This window comes from Opisthorchis viverrini, assembly GCF_000715545.1.
Source record: "Opisthorchis viverrini unplaced genomic scaffold opera_v5_466, whole genome shotgun sequence".
Lineage (NCBI taxonomy): Eukaryota > Metazoa > Platyhelminthes > Trematoda > Opisthorchiida > Opisthorchiidae > Opisthorchis > Opisthorchis viverrini.
The window spans coordinates 228,359-250,870 of NW_008752130.1; the positions used below are offsets into that span (position 1 = coordinate 228,359).

Genomic DNA, 22,512 nt, shown 5'->3' on the forward strand with positions numbered 1-22,512 from the left:
CTCAGCTTCCGAAATGAATGTTTTTTTGCACGATATCATGTAACCCGTAATGTGAGAAGCTACAGCACATGGAAATTGGTTATACACCTGCCTGGTGACCATCAGCGAGGTCTTAGTGAAATTCATAAACAGAGATTAGTCCGAAACTTGATGATCTGACCGCTGTAGACAACATCAGCACCTTAAATTTTCTGTTCACTATATGCCGCAATCAGCAACGAAACATTGGGAAACCTAGGCTGCGAACGCAGCCTAGGTTAGTTAACGGAAATTCGCGGATTGTGCCTACCTGATGAGCTTCAATAAAGACAAAACCGGTTTTGAACTGTCGAAAAGTTTCCCAGCAACCTTATGAATAGTATACTACGTCTAAAAATCAAGCGGTTTATTGCTCTAGCTTGGAAGAACAATATGGTCAGAACATTTTTACAAGGCACTGCTTCTTTGTTGCAAGATAACTTTCTCGCACGCTATGTAATACTTGTCACAAGGCCACAAGTAACATCTAAAATGGAGAATAGCGTTACGGAAAAATTAGAGTTTCGGTACAGTATGGCGCAAGAACAAATTGAAATTGATCGGTTTCGCCTCATCCTGCTGCGTACCAGTGTACAAAGAAACAAACCCAAGGAATCACTGTAAAACTCCGTTGTATTCAGTTCGTATTCCAAGCCTTTCCAACTCGAAAACAAGGTTTATTTTGTATTGCACACTAAGCTTCGCTGCAAATTGAACCGAGCATGTAGTGTCTGGAAGGTCAGACACTAGTTTGATTTTCTGCGCTACGGTTCCTCTTAAAACATTCGACTTTTGAACATGCTATTCGAAACAGCTGTTCATTCACTTCACCGTCGGATTCGCTCTGCCGCTGACACGTCATTTTGCGTGCTGACAGCTGATGAGGCGTTATTCAGGCCAGCGCAGACTGAATTCAAGTAGCGGTGGCAGCATATTTCATGGTATGTAGCGTTTTCGATTGTTCATCTAAAAAAAAACTGACGCTTTTGCAGGCCTCTTATTGAGCTTTGGTGAAGTTTTACGCTCACATTCGACTGCGATCAGAACTTGTACCTTCGGACTGATCGTGACATACAGAAGCCTGGTTCAGGTAGGCAGAAACCCTGTGCTTGCGTCTGACGTCGTTTTGAGTGAGATTGCCTAAATTTGTGTGCACAACGGTATGAAAATCAAATATACGGAAGGGAAACCATGGTCTTGTGAATACGGCAGTATGAATGGATAATATGTTATCTTGAAATATCGGCTTTTCCTAAATGGCTCTGAAGAACATGTAAAAGGTTATATCTAAGTGTCCTGAATAAAAACCGGCCACCCGATTCAGCGCAGAGTGAGGATTTCGAAACAAGAAATGTTGTTCTTTGTAGTTGGATCTTGCACTGTGAATTTCCCCGAGAATAGTAATCCAAACCTTGTGAACGCTGAACTCTTCGTCGTCATCGATGAAAGGGCATTCGTTCAGTAGTGCTAACACATGTGGTTCATTTGTGTGCCAGTCAAACGAAAGAGCTTCCTCGTGAGTGTGGGTTGCAAACACTGTGGGCCTTGGAAGGACTGATGCACAGAGCCATGTGAAAACCTAGAGGATTGTTTTACGATGAAAAACGTGTCATCCACCTGATCTTTCCAAACTTGTTCTTTCGATCACCCGTACAAAGATTTGACTGGTTTAATTCGACCCTATATTCAGCCGTGTTAGCTCAGAAATTACACGTAAAAACTTTTAGTTTAAGCGTATTTCAGTAGAAGGAGTAGACTGAACCATCGGATATCTCTACCTTGTCCCCCACCGATAACTTGATCTGTTATCATTCGAATGACTCAAGTGAACCGTTATGTGGTTCACTAATGTGGGCTACTTAATTTAAGAATTGCGACCTTGGAGGGTGTCTGACTGAAATCGTGTACACCACGAATATCCTATAAAGCCCAACTATAGTTAACAATCAGGTCGATGAAACAGTTTTGCCTGAGTATCGCGCTTTCTCAGCAGACGACAACGTTCTTAGTATAGTTATGTAATAAGAATCGAAATTGATCAAAATTTTGATGGACAGCTTCCATCTTGATGTATGCTGAAAAGTTAGATGCCCTAAAGTGAACATAAGGAAATAGAATCAACAAAAAGGGTAGTAATATTAGTGTCTTAGAAGTGTATGTTTGAATAAAAGTAATACACTACTCATAAAATTGTTGAAAACTCTTCGACTAACCTTCGACCGGTTTCGTCTTGCTGGGAGCTCATCAGGTAGGCGCGGTCCCATGATTTCCATCAATTTCATGTTCTACTTGAACCCAAATTGCACGAAATGAGCTAAATATACTCATTAGTAAACCAATTTAATTTTGCGATAGACTCACCTCAAATAAGAAATAAGATTGATTTGCAATCGAGATCTACGTCTAGCTGATGACCTCAAAGCCGGTAATGGGCTGTTGAAGAGTTTTCAGCAACCTTGTGTTAGGTGCTGGATCATGCACGATACCTAAGTTGGTGTGTAGAGTTTAGGAAACAAACCACGCTGGATACCTAAAATGTCAGCAAATCTTGTCTTGTAGCTGAAAGGTTGGAATGCTCCTCATTCACGTGATAAGCAAAACCATCTTTAAAGGACGACCCAATGTCCGTTTGGGCAAATTATTTGACAGTTCCGACAGCATTTGGAGGCGAATGTAGAGACGAAATCAAGCGTTACTTCGTCAACACATGTGTTGGTCAAAATCAGTGTCCTCTGACGTTCAGACAGAAATCATCGAAATTACTGCATGTTTAACAAAACGGTGTACGTAGTCGCAATGATCAAAGCTTTCCACAATAATCCATAGCTTACAAACTTCGTATACTTGGATTACCAGTAATTTGTGCGGAACAGGATAGTTTTTATTCGTTTCGCTAAAACTGCGCACGCTTTCGCCGAGTAATGGTTGCGCCTGAGATTTTTTCCTACACGAAGACGCATAATTATGGGGAATGGAAAAGCCTGGATTTAGCTCATCCCTTGTGAAAGGCAAAATTCATAGCTTCAGGATGAATGTGAACAAAAACACAGTAGGTTTTACTGTTCGTTTTCGGTCAGTTGAAGGAAGAAATATTGGTAGTGTAAGAGAATCTTCAGTGGAGACTTTGTCTCACAAGGGAAGCGAGTGTGTCTGCAGTGAAAGTCCGAGATTGGCATTGTAGGACATCCTTTGTGCATATCGTCATTGTCCCAAGAAATTTTCATCTGCAAAGCCGTCACTCGCGGGGCGCGTGACTCGATTCAAGTTATTGACGGATGAGTAACGCTATATCCTCTCTAAGTGCGAGTTAATCGTACTGCGGATTTGACACTCAAGGCTGAACGGTAAAGTTTTCAAACTAATAGCTGGAAGACCACCGGTCGGAGACTTTCTGGAGTTTCCAAAGATGCGCGCCTCTGATTAATGGAAACAAAGACTAAACAACTGCACAGTGCTCCTTTAGTGTAAAGTGGTTTCACGAACAGGACGGAGTATCTATGAATAGGGGACTAGTGAAGAGCAAGATGAAGGCGCAGAGGTAATGAATAAAAAGACAATTCGGCTGAAATACAGTGAATATTTACTTAGAAGCATTGGTTACTTTTGTGAACAAAAAGCTAACATCTGCAGGGAATCGAGGCAGCTACTGAAGAGTACCGACCGTGGCAGCACCCGTATGCAAACGTAGATAGACCACTTCTCGAGGGGGATGTAATTTCCAGTTAGCGGCGAGTCGTCGTATAACATATGAAGTATAAGTGTATAGCCTTCAATCTCCCATGCAACAAACCATTTTGATGGCAGGAGGAGTTCTATCTCATACATGAGCAAACTACTCAAGAGTCATCGAGAAATACACTCATTTGCAAATCAAGTTGGTTTTCACCAGAGACTCAACTGAATCTCTCGCTTATGATATTCTACAACTGAATGTGCTGCACACAGGCTGCCTCATTATTCATTTGGCACGATATTCGAGATATCGCAGTATATTTTCCTAAAGGAAACTGCTCACAAGTTTGCTGAAAACTCTTCTACAGCCCATGACCGGTTTTGCCCTTCTTGGGGCTCATCAGGTAGGTGCAGTCCCCGAGTTCCCGTCAACCTTACGTTCCACTTGAACCCAAATTGAACTGCTTTCAAGAAATACACTCATTTGACGAGTGTCCGTGGAATGGAAAAGCAAACGAACTGTTTTAAGGTTTACGAGGCTAGCTATTTTATGTCACCAAATCAAGAGGGATTATTGTGAAAAAAACATATCCAGCATGGACAAACTAAAAAAAATGAATGACGGTACAGTGAGAGCGAGTGCTCGACCGTTCCTGCATTAGTGAATGCAGTTGACTATGGTTGGCTTGAAAAATCGCTCCTTCGTCTTACTCCATGACAGTAGCGTAGATGTCAAAGGCAGTGCGGTCATCTAGGAAATGGATGATGCAATCGGTTGTGTGAACACAATAGAATAGTCAACAAAACGTAGGTTTTAACGAAACGTTCATCCTGTAAGTAAATCCCACAAACGTTGAGAGATCAGAAAGCACTGTATAGATGTTTTATTCTTATCGAGAAACATCAGTAGTGCGCATCTCACGAAAGTGCACGAGATCTCGAATCCGCGATTTCTCTGCTAGCACCACGAACGTCTAAATGTTAGACTTAATGGTTGAACATTTTCAGTACAGAAAAAATTACACATGCGGGGAAACAACAATAAAAAGTTTGTTGATAAGGACGACAGCTCCCAGAAGCGATAAGAAGAACTGACGAGATATCGACTGGCGCTTTAGAGCCGGATAGACTTATCAAACACTGAATTTCGGCGGGCGCTTTAGCGAAGCAGGTTTACGGTAATGGACGGAAAAGAAACCAAGCGAAGATGAACGCTTTCTCTCGACAGGGAATGTTGAGAGTGCTTCATGGTCAAACAGTATAGAAAACAATGCAAGCAAAAGTTGTAGAGAACAACAAAAGCAGATTTTTGAAGTAGTGTGATCCAAATTTTCGTCCTTTGTAAGGTGTGGATTGACTGTATCCAAATTGCACCCTTGAGTGTTTTCCTCAGTGAGGAATCGGAAATAGAACAACATGAGAAGAGAGCATCGTCAGTGCCTTATATTCCTTGCTGCCGGAAGATACCTCTAGTTAAACCGCGGTTGTGTGAACACAATAGAATAGTCAACAAAACGTAGGTTTTAACGAAACGTTCATCCTGTAAGTAAATCCCACAAACGTTGAGAGATCAGAAAGCACTGTATAGATGTTTCATTCTTATCGAGAAACATCAGTAGTGCGCATCTCACGAAAGTGCACGAGATCTCGAATCCGCGATTTCTCTGCTAGCACCACGAACGTTTAAATGTTAGACTTAATGGTTGAACATTTTCAGTACAGAAAGAATTACACATGCGGGGAAACAACAATAAAAAGTTTGATGATAAGGACGACAGCTCCCAGAAGCGATAAGAAGAACTGACGAGATATCGACTGGCGCTTTAGAGCCGGATAGACTTATCAAACACTGAATTTCGGCGGACGCTTTAGCGAAGCAGGTTTACGGTAATGGACGGAAAAGAAACCAAGCGAAGATGAACGCTTTCTGTCGACAGGGAATGTTGAGAGTGCTTCATGGTCAAACAGTATAGAAAACAATGCAAGCAAAAGTTGTAGAGAACAACAAAAGCAGATTTTTGAAGTAGTGTGATCCAAATTTTCGTCCTTTGTAAGGTGTGGATTGACTGTATCCAAATTGCACCCTTGAGTGTTTTCCTCAGTGAGGAATCGGAAATAGAACAACATGAGAAGAGAGCATCGTCAGTGCCTTATATTCCTTGCTGCCGGAAGATACCTCTAGTTAAACCGTTCATCACAGAGTAACTGTGTGGTATAAACAGAGGCAAACAAGTTTTTAAACATCTCTGGTTTCCTGGTTCTAAGAATAAGCCACTACACGTTTGGTGGATTTAGGAAAACAAATCTTACGTGGGGAGCCATCTTACAACCATTAAGCTATCAATCATACACGTATCCACCGAGCGGTGAGATCCGCACAACGGTGTGCTGTGTTACGAGTAATATCTCGACATTTCTGTTACCTAGAAGTATAGATTCAACAACATTTTTCAGGCGCATTCACCAACTAAAACGCAAAACTTGTTGGCAATGAAAGCAAAATCCCAAGTCGTGGAATTTCAACTGACTAGTTAAATCGAAAAGACTCCATTCCGTTTCAGGAGTGGACAGAACCACAAAGTTGATCTAAAGTCAACAGATGAATGTCGTTCAATCTACAAAACCTCCCGTCTTCCGCATTAGTCTCCAGAAAACACAACTGTTTATGAACAGCTCTGTGGAATTAAAGGTACATCTTTAATGTGAGCAATATGAACTTTGGTTGGTTTACAGATTTACACAGAATAGCTACAACAATTCCGGAAAATCAACTTCACCCTTGGCTTTGGATTTCAGCGCAACTGTCAGTCGGGTTTTCGCATTTGTTTGTCAGTTTGCCACCACTAGAAATGCCGTACTGTTCGAAACCCCCAAAAAACTTTATCCCTTTTTCTCTCATCAGATTGTTGGACACAAAGTTAACCCGGTCGTTGTCGAAATCCCATAGAAAATTGGTGTGACACACACAGTGTTCACACAAACTCGCATGAATAACATTCAAACATTCATTTGCATTGCGTCGATTGAATTGTCCCCTGAAGCTAATGACAGCGAAAAAACGATCCGCTCGATGACAAATGAATTTAGCACGAAATAAACTAGCTCACATTTGGGAAAAATAAAGTCGAACGCAAACGGTGATCAGACAAAAGTTCGGCGAGCTGTTTCGAGTAAATTCGTCCACGCTGACGAAGATTGTGAGGTGTGCAAACTTTGTTTTTATTGGCGTCGGATGCTCAAATTCAGAACTGTAATATCCCATCCCTCTGTATAAAGAACACTCCTCAGAATGTACCAAATCTGACTTGGACCATTAGAGGGCTCTGGGTACAATGCACTTCAGCTTCAAATATGGACCCGCATTTTTCAATATACCTTACTGGAAAATCCTTTCGGAGGATGGCAAAATTCTTATACATTTTCATTCAGAGTATACAAGAAAACCCTTGTTTTGTCTGCTGACTGTTTTGACCATTTCTTCTGTAGATACCTAATCGTGAACTGATGAGTTTGAATCATGGTATGTCTAGCTGGTAGATGCACTTGGTACCGAGATTCGCTCAGTGAATTTTAGTTCTTAACCCGGAGCCGACTGATGTTATTCAGGTTCCTAGAAGATTTTGAAACCGCATTAAAAATCTCCATGATAAATCACGTGATCGCCGAACTTTTAATACATTTATTAGGATACCTTAATTTACACGTCGGTTACTTGAATGCAGACATTATTGAATCCGATTGGCGAGAAAATGGTAGCTGTTTATGTGGGGAAAACAAAGTGGAACCTACGGATACTGTATCATGGGTGCAAGCGCGAGTAAAAGAATGGCTTCCACAATCTTTCAGGCTTTTATACTCAAATCCTACAAGTTGCTTCACAAAAGAGATTATCTTGGAGTGAAAATTGGATTGAAGAACGAATTAGATATTTGATTTTGTGACCCATAAATCAAAGTAACCTGTCACCAACATACTTAATGCATTACTCATAAACGAGGGATTCGGCTGGGTTCCAGATGAGTCTCTTGAAAGACCAAATTTATTGCAAATGAGTGTATTTCTCTAATGTTGTGCTGTTTTAAGTAGGACATAACGTTGACGGAAACCCGGGGACTGCGCCTACCTGATGAGCCCCAAGAAGGGCGAAACCAGTCGTGGGCTGTCGATGAATTTTCAGCAACCTTATGAATAGTGCACTAAGTATATACAAGTATCGCGATATCTCGAATATCGTATCGTAGCCTCGTGCAGCACATTCAGTAGCTTTTGGAACATCATAAACAAGAGATTCAGCTAGACTCCCAGTGAGTCTCTCAAAAAAGAAAACAAATTTGCCCGCAAATGAGCTTATTTTGCTAACCTACCACCTATTTGCGGTCATACATGATGAATGTAAACGATCAAGCACGTGAGTTCTGTCCAGTATCACATGAAAATGTCACCTGCCAGTCAAGCGGACAGATCACCAAATACAGACTTTGTATGCCACATTCTTCCTTATCAAGTAAAACAATATCCCCATTGCATTCCCTCTTAGTTATCCAGCCGAAGGAATCCTAGGGTGAATCACGACAACTCGTGCTAAAGATTAATTTTGGTTTATTGGTAGAAACGCGAAACAAACCAACCTGGCTTTTATTTGGGGGATCATGCGGAAGTTAAGAAGAGAGGCCGACAAGAACTTGGACCTTGAATTAATTCTAAAACAGTGTTTAAGTGGCAAAATGGACATCTGGTACACTCAGAATCGGTTTCCAGTTCCTACAGGCCAGAATCCATTAAGTGCCGAGTGTTGCTACGACATCGTGCGCAATCGTTTTTTATTAGTATAAATGTGACGTACGTATGTAATGTAGCGGAAACATTCTTCACCTGGGCCAGCCCAAAAAAAGGGGAAAATCGATCTCCTGGAAATTCGGGTGCCCATGGAGACTCGAACATACAAATCTGTGGAATGCAATGTGGTCACTTATGTTTGACCATGTGTAGTTAATTGCTGTTCACTTAGGGAGATCGCAAAAGCGGGAAAAATACCCAGAGTGATCGGAAAAGTGTGGTTTATGATGTCTGATTTCTACTCTTGTAATTGCTTCAATAGGCTGGCGGAAATCTTGGGAATATCTCGGGTGCTACCAGAAAAACAAGAATGAAAAACCGCACAAACTGCATGAAATTCCCTACTCAAGGAGCCCGTGGACTCAGGATCACATGCGGCGAAAAGCCAGTAGTCCCAAATTCTCCAAGTGTGCAGACAAACCGGGCTGTTAGCCCCTGACGACGTAAATTCGAACTATTTTAGAGATTCGTAAGAATTGCAGTGCTCAGTAGTTCGAAAGATATCTCCAAGCAATGCTCTTTTTCTTTTCGGCAAGCAGTGTTCTCCAAAAGTGCACACAAGCTGTTCATTACTGGAATGTATGTGACATTGCAATGAAAGTTCTTACAGGGAACAAGATAACAATCTGACTGTTCACTTCATTTGATTGCTTTACTGGAGATCCACTCACGTCAGACAGTTTACCTTGTCATGCTGTAGACTGCGAAACACCACAATGTGTCCACCGATCGACTGTTTTAAACCGAACTGTTGTACGCTTTTTAGTCCATCCGTCTAACTGCAACTTGCCATTTACGCGGCTAGCTACCATATCAAGAAATTAAAATGGAAATGCGGACATCCTCATTATTAAGCGCGGAGGTCATGTTACTTTGTTCTTTGTTTCATGGTTCGAAGTGATAAGCACAGATAGAATGCAGAATGGACGAAACTCTGATCACACGATCATTGTGATCGAAATCTTGTTTTTGTCTTGGCCAGTCTCACAAAGTAGACCAAGGATATTTTCGAAGGAACTCGCTCATAAGGTTAAACAGCCTTCGAGAAAATAGACCGGAAGATCTGGGACATCGTACTCACTAATAAATGAGGTTGTCGTCGTGTGGAAAATGCAGTTCAATAATGTCATAAATTGCATGTTAATCTAGGATTCATTTGAGCATCCCGCTGCAAACTAAAATAAATATATTTGGCCCAACCAAAGTTGCTTCATAAATGCATATGAGCAAACGAATAGATGGATGGATGAATGGGTAGGTTAGATAGATGATAGATAGATAGATAGATAGATAGATAGATAGATAGATAGATAGATAGATAGATAGATAGATAGATAGATAGATAGATAGATAGATAGATAGATAGATAGATAGATAGATAGATAGATAGATAGATAGATAGATAGATAGATAGATAGATAGATAGATAGATAGATAGATAGATAGATAGATAGATAGATAGATAGATAGATAGATAGATAGATAGATAGATAGATAGATAGATAGATAGATAGATAGATAGATAGATAGATAGATAGATAGATAGATAGATAGATAGATAGATAGATAGATAGATAGATAGATAGATAGATAGATAGATAGATAGATAGATAGATAGATAGATAGATAGATAGATAGATAGATAGATAGATAGATAGATAGATAGATAGATAGATAGATAGATAGATAGATAGATAGATAGATAGATAGATAGATAGATAGATAGATAGATAGATAGATAGATAGATAGATAGATAGATAGATAGATAGATAGATAGATAGATAGATAGATAGATAGATAGATAGATAGATAGATAGATAGATAGATAGATAGATAGATAGATAGATAGATAGATAGATAGATAGATAGATAGATAGATAGATAGATAGATAGATAGATAGATAGATAGATAGATAGATAGATAGATAGATAGATAGATAGATAGATAGATAGATAGATAGATAGATAGATAGATAGATAGATAGATAGATAGATAGATAGATAGATAGATAGATAGATAGATAGATAGATAGATAGGATAGATAAGATAGATAGATAGATAGATAGATAGATAGATAGATAGATAGATAGATAGATAGATAGATAGATAGATAGATAGATAGATGATAGATAGATAGATAGATAGATGGAGCAGACTCGAAAACCATGGCGTGCTCTATTATTATGTGAACCTTTCTCTTATCCAGAGGGATTTCTCCGTAAACTTCACCCGGATCTGAATAAATCCTTCGTGCACTTTTATGTTGCCTTTATGCAGACCAGAGCGTTTAACGGAAGATAAGGCCGTCACTAATTCTCGCCCAAAATAGTTAGCAGAATGTTATAAATAGTCATGAATCCAGTGAAGAGTGCTCTACTCTACATACGTGACATCTGTGCATAAATAATAGATGATCTGCATTGCAATTTCCCACATAGTTTTCCAAACCTCCCTTACCTGAATCTACGTGATAGCTGGTTGTCATAGGGATGCATAACGCTGCCTCATGCTTGGTTATTCAGATACACAGGTTCTGCACAATTTACCAGGCAGAATAGTAGTGACCGCTTTTGTAAACGTGGACATCAGGACTGGGAGTGTCATATAGAGTAGCTGTCAGTAGAACATGTGTGTCACACAGTGAGAACCCCCCTTTTATTTGCATGCAAGTGTCCTTTCACTGTTCCACTCCTCTGTGTACAATTGGTAACTCAGCTCATGGCTTATGAGCTCACAAAGTGAGTAAACCTGAAGACAAGGTAGTGAGAAACTAGTATTAGGCGTTTAAATCTGCATTCAACGCTAACCTACCAATACCACACGGCGGTCAATAGTTTTCTGATTGGAACTGCAAGTGACTTACTGGGAATTCTGTGGAATGGTTTTAGATAACGCTCATTTTTAAGCTCGCCGCAGTTAACTTTTTAAAATCAGTGTCAATTTCAAGCTTAGTACATTTTAGCTTGCAGTTCAACTTGGTGAGTGGCCGTCCAGTCCTCTTGGGGATAGACCCGTCATGTTGACTTCAAATGTAGCCAAATTGGTGGTAGGTTGTGCGCAGATTGTGAGAATAAATCCAGCACCATTTGTTTCTGACAATTTGTTAAGTACGTTCACAGTGGTAACTCGAGCTTGCCTGTATGATGCTCACTTAACGGACATTTAACAGCACTGGATCCTCGTGTAACTAAATGCCACGTTAAAGAAATTTTCATTTCAAAATCTTCTAAATTTTTTTTAATTTTCGGTTATTTACGCAAATGATTGTCACTATTCTGTCACATTTCCAGACCAATGCCATTTGACTGGTCCTACTAAACACCACGTACCGCTTACAGTATAGCTCAACAAGCGAACATTTTGAACTCACACAGGAAAGCTACTCATGAGTAGTAGGCAGTAAAATATGTTAAAGACTCCAATCAATTGGGAAATGTTTGGTACCTATTAAGTAGTCATCGTTTCAGAAGATTACTAACACCACTAACAAAATAACAGCCTCACTTATACCTGAGACATCTGACAACGATATATTTGCAAGGACCACATTTCTTCATACACTGCCAAATTCGAAAGCGCACTCAACCAGATTTTCCTTTAAAATCTATCGAATGGACCTAGAAGTGCATGGTGTCCTGAATCCATGTTATTACATAAATGTTTGAAAAGTTTCAAAGTTTGAGCTCCTCTCAGGGGACTTGCTAATCTGAGTGCGTGACGGTCATCAGTTAATAGCGTCTTTGAGGCCTGACTTGTTGTTAACTGTTGGATTTTGTTAGAAAAATTGAAATCGGGACCATCTCAGCTCCCTTCATTCTGCCATAACCCTAGAGCTTTCCCTGAACAGGGGAGAATATCCCAGTTGCTGAATATTTGATATCTTAGTCGCTGCTTCAAGAGAAACATGGAAGATAAACTTTCCTCCTAATATTCCTTAGCTGTTCATGCAGTTCAAACTTGAGCAGTTAAAGTAAACAGACCATTCACTCAAGTATTCAAGCAGGACGAAATATATAAATTAATATGTAAAGATACGTTGATTCATTGCACACTCTGGTCTTTGATTTTGCTGTTCATGTCATTAATTTTATCTTAAACAAAACCGTTTGACAGCTAGACAGTCTATTTTTCAGCCTAATTTCCTCCTTTGTTGAAACATGGCGATGAGCGAAAATAACGGTATCGGATGTTTTTTCTCTGCTTTGCTATTTCGGGTGCTATCGGAAAAAAGACTCCATGTCAGAAAGAATCACGCAAAACCACTGACCTGCGCTGCTTCTCCAGCCTGTGATCAAATACTAGTTAGGTAGTGCACGATTTGGGTTTGTTCACTCGTCGATCAGTCAGACAACACATGATATTGGTCCACTGTTGGATAAGTCTACCCAGTCTACCAGCAAGTGCTCGTATTCTTTCACTTGATTGTTTGGTATTCCCATTGATCTGTCTCGCTCTTCTGTGCCATTGCGAGTGTCAGATCTGCAATCCAGACGGTCTACGACTGGGGCTTTTTAATTTCGCTTTGGGGGCACTGCACCCGGCGTCACAACAGTTAGCTAGGCCACCTGATTGCCATCCCGTTAGATTCAGTTTCATTTTTAAAGCATTTGAGCGCCCATTTCAATAGGCCAGCTTTCGCTAACAGTAAACCAGGCCACAGAACACGTTAAAGCCTTCCTTCTTCAATGAGGATGGTTGGTCGATTCAAGTTTGTATTTACTACGTGAAACATAGTATCTACAATCTGGTTTTCTCAACCTTGGAAATTAAGAGTTGAACGCGGCTTGTTAGAATAGGGAGAGAATGAGAATAGTCACAGAATTATTAGGTGTGAGCGGTGTTTGAAGCGTATACATTCTCTTCTTGATGGCGAAGACTTTGATGATCATGCTCAACCCGGGTTACGGTTGCATAAGTAGGCGGGAGGTACGCTTGAGTATGACAGAACCCTCCCAATCCTCGGGGCAGCAAATGAACACTTTGGAACAAGAGCTCAAAAGAACTCAGTTTTTCCCATGGGTATTCCAAAAACGGCAAAGTATTCACCATAGAAGAGGAAAGTAAGTTTAAGATCCAACGGATTGAAATGCAAAAAGCTGAATACGCTAATCAAAAACTAGAGGTTCAGCTAAGTCTCTTGGTAATGTGCAAACGAGTGTGTTTCTACCAGAAAACCCCACTCGCAACAAAACTGACCACAAAGTTTTGGAAACGGACGCTCTGACATACAAAACGTGGGTTGTAGGCATAAAATGACAATTTGATGCAACGCGACAGGCTGAAAAGACATCTTTCCAGCCCAAGCAAAATTTGTTGTTATTTTATAATTTTCTCAATTCACTGCTTCAACCTTCATAATTTATCCATACTTTGTCTTTCGACTGCTCATTAAGTGGTTCTGAATGACGAACAGGGAGGTACTAAATATTTTTTTCCTCTGTTCAACCTGAGAATTTCCTGTGCTCGTCTTGTGGGTCTGAACTTGTGTCCGCAGTAGTCAGTGTAGCTCTTGGACAAACATAGACAAGACTAACGCGCTAAGGTTGCCAAAACTCTACGGCTCCCAATGATCTGTTTCGCCATTTTTGGGGCTCACTAGATAGCTTCAAGCCCCGACTGTCCGTCACCCTCGTGTTATGCACGGACCCAGTTTGCATAAAAATTCGAAAACAACGCTCACTTTCATACCAATTTGGTTTTAGGAGAAAACCGATCGAAATCCTAGCTGAATCCCTGTTTTGTGATGTTCTTCTTCAACTGACTTTACTGCATCAGCCAGTCAGCCGTTTCAGAGAGTACGATATTCATAAGGTTGCTGAAAGCTTTTGACAGCCTAAGATTGGTTTTACCCTTGCTGGGGATCGACAGATAGCCGCAGTCCTTTAGTTTGCATCAAACTTTTACTCTGATCGGCCTTTCAGTAATATATTACGATATCTGGGATATCGTACGGACTTAAACACGAGGGGGGCCTGATGCAACACATTCAGTTGAACGGATTCTGCCCGATCGAAATCCTAGCTGAATCCCTGTTTTGTGATGTTCTTCTTCAACTGACTTTACTGCATCAGCCAGTCAGCCGTTTCAGAGAGTACGATATTCATAAGGTTGCTGAAAGCTTTTGACAGCCTAAGATTGGTTTTACCCTTGCTGGGGATCGACAGATAGCCGCAGTCCTTTAGTTTGCATCAAACTTTTACTCTGATCGGCCTTTCAGTAATATATTACGATATCTGGGATATCGTACGGACTTAAACACGAGGGGGGCCTGATGCAACACATTCAGTTGAAGCGGATTCTGCTGGATGCAGTTTAATCTCCTATCGAACCGATGTTGGTAGACTGATAGGGTTACTTTCAAATGGACTACATTGGTATGCCCACCCAGTGATGTCAGTGAAGAAGGCCAAACAAAACATCTGCCTTTAGAGAAGGGAAATACTAAATAGTTGGTGATCAACAGCGGGCTCTAGCAGTAATGGGTTTTGATTAATAAACCGGACCAACACTAATTCTCTCCTCAACCCCGAGGCCTCCAACTTCTTTGGAAAACAGAAAACTCTCCTGGAGGAAATTCCCCTTACCGATCTTTCCCTGCTTTAACTAATTACGTCGTGGCTAGACCATATACTTGGTCAGAACTTAAATGTCTGTGCTCATAATATCACCATCTGAGCAGTACTCTGATGCCTACCCAGGTCAAAAATGAGTTTTCCAATGGGAAATTTCAAAATTGTATCATAATCTCACAATCACACAACAAGTGCATCACTTGTGAAAAACTATTCTGGAGTTCTCAAGGTTACATTTAGCGCACTTTCTTCTTATGAACCAGTCACACAAAGCAATTGAAAGACAGTTATTCGTAAATTATTCATAATAATCCTCAATTAGTACACAATAGTTGTTAAGGTTTTGATTAATGGCGTCTACCTGCAGTATGTTTAGCGGAAATGTGTCAGAACACTAATAGCTTGGGTGGATTCTCTGTTAGTTGATCAGGTGGCTGGTGATCTGTTTGCGTGACTTAGTAACCATGCCTTGGTGATATCTTCTCTAATGGAGACGAAAGGATTGCAAGCCAATTGACAAGCTTGGCACAACTTTATTGTACGCTGATACTGTTCTTGTGTAATTCTGCTCTCTTATTTATACTCTAAAGCTTGACTCGGAGGCTCATAGCTTAAAATCGAAGGTTACTCTAAGCAAGGCTCGATTTGCGAAAGATGGAGTCAACCGTTTGCTAAAAACCTTGTAAATCCTAGCCGTGCTTCAGTACTGATTGGCTACACCCAGCCGTCCCACAGACAGCTCGGAAATTCGAACGTTTTGCTGTCACCCATCCTCAACTCGGCCAACACGTTCCCAACAATCAATTATGCTATTGAACAGTTCCAGTTTAGCTATCAATTAATTTTCATTTCCTTTCAATCACCTAACCAATCAGTGAATTCGGATATTGTCACATCGATCTGGCAGCAAGTAGGTTAGCATCAGTGTGTTTAGCTATTTGTGTTTTGAAATTTCACCATGTTATTTGCTCTACATCCTGCTCTACATTTAGTACTCGAAAGATTGAATTTTCCCGGACAACGGTCTCTGATCATCTGCACTGACTCGTAAATTCATAACGCCATGACGTTACGAACTCGTAAAGTCAAAACGTCACTAAGTTGGATAGTGAGTGAAGCACTTTCAAGTACTGCTCGCAGAATATTCTAATGCGATAAGTTTCAAGTAAACACGCAGTCCAAATGTTCACGATCACCAGATCGATATTAAGATCAAAAGATGATTGGGGAACAAAGTTCTGAACGGCGTTAAGGAGGCCCGAGAGAATAACAACGAGGAAAAACTTCCAAAATGACTTCACATACAAGATGGTGAGGAGGTACGAATAAGTAGCGTCTTTAAGGCAGAAAAACGTTACATAGTTTAGTAATGAAAACGAAAAGGCGTTCAAATATAGGGAATGCAACTGTCTGTTTGTTTGTAAAACTTCGCAGTGAAAAGGGGAACGATAAATAGACAAATGAAGCGACTTGGTCAGCACAAAGATAACTACATTTATCAAGGATGCTCAATGCAAACAAAGTTTCACAGTCTTAACAGGAGAGAACTTTATGCTAAGTGTAAGACGGTTGAATCGAATTTCACATGAACAACACAAACACCTGACCTAAACTATTCAGCTGGGACTCGGATGAGCTTCTCGTTAAAACCAAGCTGTTGTGAAGATGTACCTTGCAAATTTCGTACAATTTGGGTCCAAGTAGAGCATAAAGTGGATGAAAACTCGTGGACTGCTCCAGACTGATAAGTCTCTAGAAGGGCAAGACCGGCAGCTGAAGAGTTTTCAGTAAAGCAGTGGATAGTTTCATTCAATAAAACATACTTCATAATTCTGGGAAACGGTATATTTTGTGTGTGACTGTTGAACACTTAGTCCAGATTTCCAATCAAACTGTAGTCACTTCGTCACCTGCTGTTGGGCAGGTACGTTGTCCTTACCAGTGAACGTTTATATAACTTTAGAAGGCTACCTTTCCCTTCTTGGTGTGGTTGAGAGGCAGCCCTCTTGTGAGTTCATTCGCCAACTTGTGGTTTGTGTTCCTTCGTAGCCTGCCTTTCTTTGATGGGATTGGTCTTCCGATACCTAATGCGTTTAGCGGTTTCCTCTCTCTGTTTTGTTTGCCGTCCTCATTTTGCATTCAGTTTGTTTGCAATTAGATTTACTCAATTTGTCCTATTTATTTTTTGGTGGAGGCATATTCCAATCAGATTGATTCGTCAGTTTGAATTAGATTTCCCTGCCACTCCTATGAGCTTCTTATGTGCTCTCTAGTAGGATTTGTTCTACAGCCTGCAAGGAACCATATGTAAAACTCACAGAAGAAACATGCAATTCAAATATGTCCCCAAAGGAAAAATAAAAGGAACAAAGTGAGTACATTTAATACTCAGCAATTACAACGGATAAAATAGAAAAATGCAACCAAATAACCAAAGTCGATACCAGACCACAACGCGATACAAACCGAGGACAGGTTAATCGAAGCAAGGAACGGTAGTGGGGCAACCAGTCAAATAAACGGAAAACAGACCAGTAAGCAACGTAAGTCAAAAGTCGACCAATGGACCCACAACGAGTCTGACTCTTGATCAGTCAACGGTATCAATAGAGAACATGTACTCTTCTAGAGTTACATAAACGCATGCGGGTAAGAAGAAAGTAGCCATCCAACCGCGGACTGACGGTGTCTCTTTCTGTGGTGATGGAATGACTGTAAATTGATTGCAAAGCCCGACAAAGTGATCAGAAGCCATCCCCAGAGTTACCATTATTTCTACTGTCGGTTGGCTTACCGGACGACACTGGTCATCCGAACAACCGATATTTATCTCCACTGATTTAATTCAATTTCTGATCGGGATTTCTCTCCAGAAATAGTTCGACAGTTGAAGAAATGTGGATCAGAGTCTTATCTAAAGATTTAGCCATCCAGATTTTCCGGAATCCAAAGATTGCCTGGCTCCACACGAGTCTCACAATTGACATGAATGGAACTAAATCCTGGTGGTTAATAGAGGTTTGTTACTTGAGAGCCGCAACAAGGCAATCAGTTTTGCGGAAAACTAAACTCGCTTCAGCCAAATTAGCGGCAATTACCATTCATACCAGAAATCCCAGAAAAGCCACAAGAACAAACAAGCAAGTGAGTCGTGAAGGATCGAAACACGGGGAAGCGCCCCAAAATCTCGGACAAAACTAAAATGATCAAAAAACCAGCGAGTTTGTTTTAATAAGTAGCCTGAGGTAAAAACTGCTTCAGCAAAGGCCTTGTTAACCAATCCGGAACGTTTAATGAAGTTGAAATCCCAACAGGGCGGTCGTTCGGGTTATTAAGTGCTAACACAGTTCTAGAAGGACTAAGAATCTGAAGTAGTCCGATGCTTTGTGGATCAGTGTTCAGCGAAACAATAGACGCACGTACATAACCATCTACCCTGGAATTACTTGAAAACTGGTCGCCTGCTCGTAAGATATATCGTCTTAAAAGCGGGTTAATATAGTGACATAGTTGGCCACAGTACTTTAAACAAAGTAGTTGCCAAATCGGACTGCGGTAGATCAGGGTTTCTAGAGGTCGAAGAACCAGAATTCAGAACTCATGGAAGTAGAGTTGTAAGACTGACTGTTGACGATACGTGAACTTCACGAGAGCTGTAACGCTTGCTCGTGGTAATTTGGGCAAAAGTGACAGATCATGAGTTAGATGTTATTCATTTTGACAAAAGTCATGATTTCAGATTCCAAAAGCTTTTGTTCTGTTAACTCAGTGTGACATGAATGCGTCGATCAGCGGCCAACCCACCAGGTGCCTAGAGATTTAATATACTCAACATCGTTTCATTCCTTGAGGAACATTAAGAACTTGTTAGTAATATTTAAGATGGTGAGTATATGGGTGACGCTTCCACCACTGCCACCAAGTAGAGTTGAACGTCCGCTCTGCAGCATTGCGATATAGCACCTTAATTTAAAAATGCGATCGATTTACACCGTGGACCTCTCACAATTAGGTTTTGCCGAATCGAAAACAAAAGCTCATGCAATTTATCTGCTCCTACTTATTGCTCGTTGGTTGTTCTAGAGCCTATGTCATGTGTCTAGTAGCTAAATAGACAACCAGATTGGTAACTAATCGATTGGCCTACCCAGGTGTCGATCAGCTGACTGGCAAAATTCAATCGATCAGTGTCTTTATGATCGCTTCTACTCCTTTTTTGTAAATCCTGTGTTTCAGTTTTGCAGCTGAAGAGAGTACGAAAAATTCTATCATGCCGCAGCACATGACTTCTATCAGTCCTGACGGAAATGTATACCTCGCATCATATGTTAAAAATAGATTCCATTCAGTGGGACGGTGAGTGCGTGGAAGTGATGACTCGATGATACCAAACCGCTGAATTACCCAGCCAATAACTTTTACTCAGAAATGGACGCCTTCTTTGTGTGCGGTAAGGCGGCACATGACCGCACGTTTATCCTCAATATCTACCTACTCTACTGTCGTCCACATACTGCATCTTTCCTAAAGAATAACAATGTAATTGAGCAAAAGTACAAAAGTGACAACGTTTGCGAAATACACCTGTTTGCACACCAACTTGGCTTCAACAGGAGGCTCGACTGAATCCAGCTGAACTTCTCGTATTTGATGTCCCTCTTTAGGTGAATATGCTTCATACGGATTGTACGCTAATCACGATGACGCTGTGTATTTTCCCGATGGAACATGCTACTCAGAAATTTTATGAGCAGTATGTTCCGTTAAGAGAGCAGCGTTGTTCAAGATCACCTTCATTCATCTTTGGTTGTTTTAAGGTCAGTATGTGGTTGCTGCCGGCAATCTGCGTGACTTGGATACCTGAGTAAAAAAAATACACGTGCCTTGTCTCATATCAACGTCCTGACTGGTTGGTGTGATTTTTAGTGCCAATCCAGTGGTTGATACGTGTTTCTCATTGTTGCGGTAGGCTCACCGCGGGCAAGAATCAGTTGTAGATGATTCAGCAGAAAAATGACAGAGTTTACTCCCGAGTATTTTGAAAAACTTTGGGCCTGTAGAAGAGACTGGTTGGTGTGATTTTTAGTGCCAATCCAGTGGTTGATACGTGTTTCTCATTGTTGCGGTAGGCTCACCGCGGGCAAGAATCAGTTGTAGATGATTCAGCAGAAAAATGACAGAGTTTACTCCCGAGTATTTTGAAAAACTTTGGGCTCTGTAGAAGAATGTGCCCCCTGGTTCCGTCCGAATAGGTTGGAAAGGGGAAAAATGGGCAAGACTCGGCGTACTGTTTTAACCAGATGTTGCCATTTTGCCGTCGACATGTCGATGATACCCTTACTAACCGCGACTATTTCAACTCAGTCGGTGAGGGTTTAACTTGGCAGATTCCGCACTGAGGTTCACTGTGGACGATTGGCCTAAGAGTATTTCCAACTTATTTCATGTCGTGCTGACCAAAAGAACTGACGCAAAGCCATTGAAACCTGATCTGGTGAGTATACGAATTTCCATGGTACAAGATATAGGATAAATCCTTACGAACTGGGCTCAGAAGGTGTGCACTCATGATTCCCTTGGGGCAGAACGAAAGCCAATTGCAAGGACCCCGATCAAGAACGGATAACCAGAAACGTTCGTACGTAAAATTCTAGGACGCCTTGAGGAGACAGTATTAAGACGATGTATTTTACTTCCCAGGAAACCCGTTTGAATACAGTGGCCACATCAGTGTTCAGTCATGGAAAACTGTCATCCACCGGCTAATCACCTCTGTTTGAAGAATACTCACTGAAGTACACATTAGGACCCACTTATCCATATCCCGCACGCGAACACAAATCTGGAAAGTGCATTACGGTACAAGACACTTCAGTATAGGTCGGTGATTTTGTTTACTGGTGTTCAGCAAACCATGTGGGTTGTACGGCTCGGTGCCAATCCCGGAAAATAAACGCGCATCTATCGTCCTGTTTTTGACCCAGAGAAGCTAAACGCACGAAGTGTGCAACTGGAATTCAACTGGTTGATACCAACAACCAAGTCTACAAAATTCAGTTATGACATGAAGTGCATGGAGTGGCGTTAAACTGTTCGAAGTTCGTCCGCGAAGATTCATTCTAAACAGCATGAGATACTGTCAGCGGGCTTCCTCAAGGACCCATTGTCATCAAAAGATACATCTCGAGGCACTGAGTTTGCACTGCCTAGCAGATTACTGCCTCCTGGAGAAACTCGAAGACCCATTTGAGGACCAGCTAATTGTGAGTACCTGAAGTAACCAAGTATCACACATTTTGTCCCATTAACCTTGTAAAATATTTACGAATGTATTTGTCTGATAAAATGTTATCGGAAGCAGTACTCGCAACAATTTTGGCTCGACATCAATTCAATACCAGCAGCTCTATGCGTGCAAATAGCTTCCAATTTCTCTCTATCAAAAACGTCAAAAAACCCTCAGTTACTGTTCGGATGGACCATAACAAAAGAAGTTTGAAAAACCGAAGATTCCACAAATGATTTTCGAGACTGGATGAGGCACTTGCAATCCTTTCCAAAGGGAACCGCAACTCAAAACTGAATGATACAGAACAACAAAAGAAACAAGGTGATCGCATGCATTTGAGGGACGGTTTTCAAAATTAATGTGAGCATTCATTTGCATTAGGCGCAACCGTACTGCCATTAAGAATCCACTGGGGTCGTTCAAAGTGTAGTCTGCTTTGAATGGTAGAGCTCCTCTTGTCTGCTGAAGTGACCCAAGATCTATCGGGTTTAAAGTAGATATGCACCTTAATAACCCTGTCCAGATATTCCCTGGTAATGTGAAGACATTCTTGATACGCTGCTGTCCAGGTGCTATTTCATCAGAAGCACATATATTACATGCCAGAATGACCCAGTTCCTTTCTGTTCGCGCTCGTTAGCAATCAATGCGAAACCAGGGACATCGTTTAGGAGGGCTATAATATATATTGCAACATATTACTCCGTCGGGATGTGTCTGGTGAGCAGAAAATTCAGAAAATATGAACTGTCTTCAATTTTTGTTCATGAGACTGATGAGGTTTTGGGCACCAGAATAACAATCGACTTAAAATGTGCGTTGTTCGCACTAAACACGATGGCATCTACATAGTTGTTCTAGATAATGGGGATTCTGCGGAGTATTATCACCAACTTGCCCCTCAGTTATTCCTACTAAATCCTCGACAGCAATGTCTCGGCAACTCACAAGTAATAATCCAATATTTGCAGAAGAGCTGTCTGAACGGTTGGAAACAGTGAATGACCTACGGTCTCAACAAGCTCAAATGGAGGCATTTTGGGTTGGGCGCAAGTTTAATGTCCCAGTGCAGAAAAATGACAACGGTCAGGTATAGGTCCGATTCGAAAGCTCCCAAGACCAA

The 22,512-nt window shown here is 41.1% G+C and overlaps 2 protein-coding genes across 2 annotated transcripts in view; one reads left to right on the plus strand and one right to left on the minus strand.

Annotated features, from left to right (window-relative positions):
- The window catches only part of T265_15393 (hypothetical protein), a gene marked incomplete at both ends in the record, with an annotated part of 13,833 nt that extends 9,814 nt beyond the window's left edge, over positions 1–4,019 (plus strand). Inside the window, 1 exon segment of the mRNA XM_009177889.1 lies at positions 3,860–4,019. Coding sequence (XP_009176153.1) covers positions 3,860–4,019 — 160 coding nt within the window.
- Positions 1–22,512, minus strand: part of T265_11275 (hypothetical protein) — a gene marked incomplete at both ends in the record, with an annotated part of 139,357 nt that overhangs the window by 114,800 nt on the left and 2,045 nt on the right. The gene's annotated exons all lie outside the window — the stretch shown is intronic.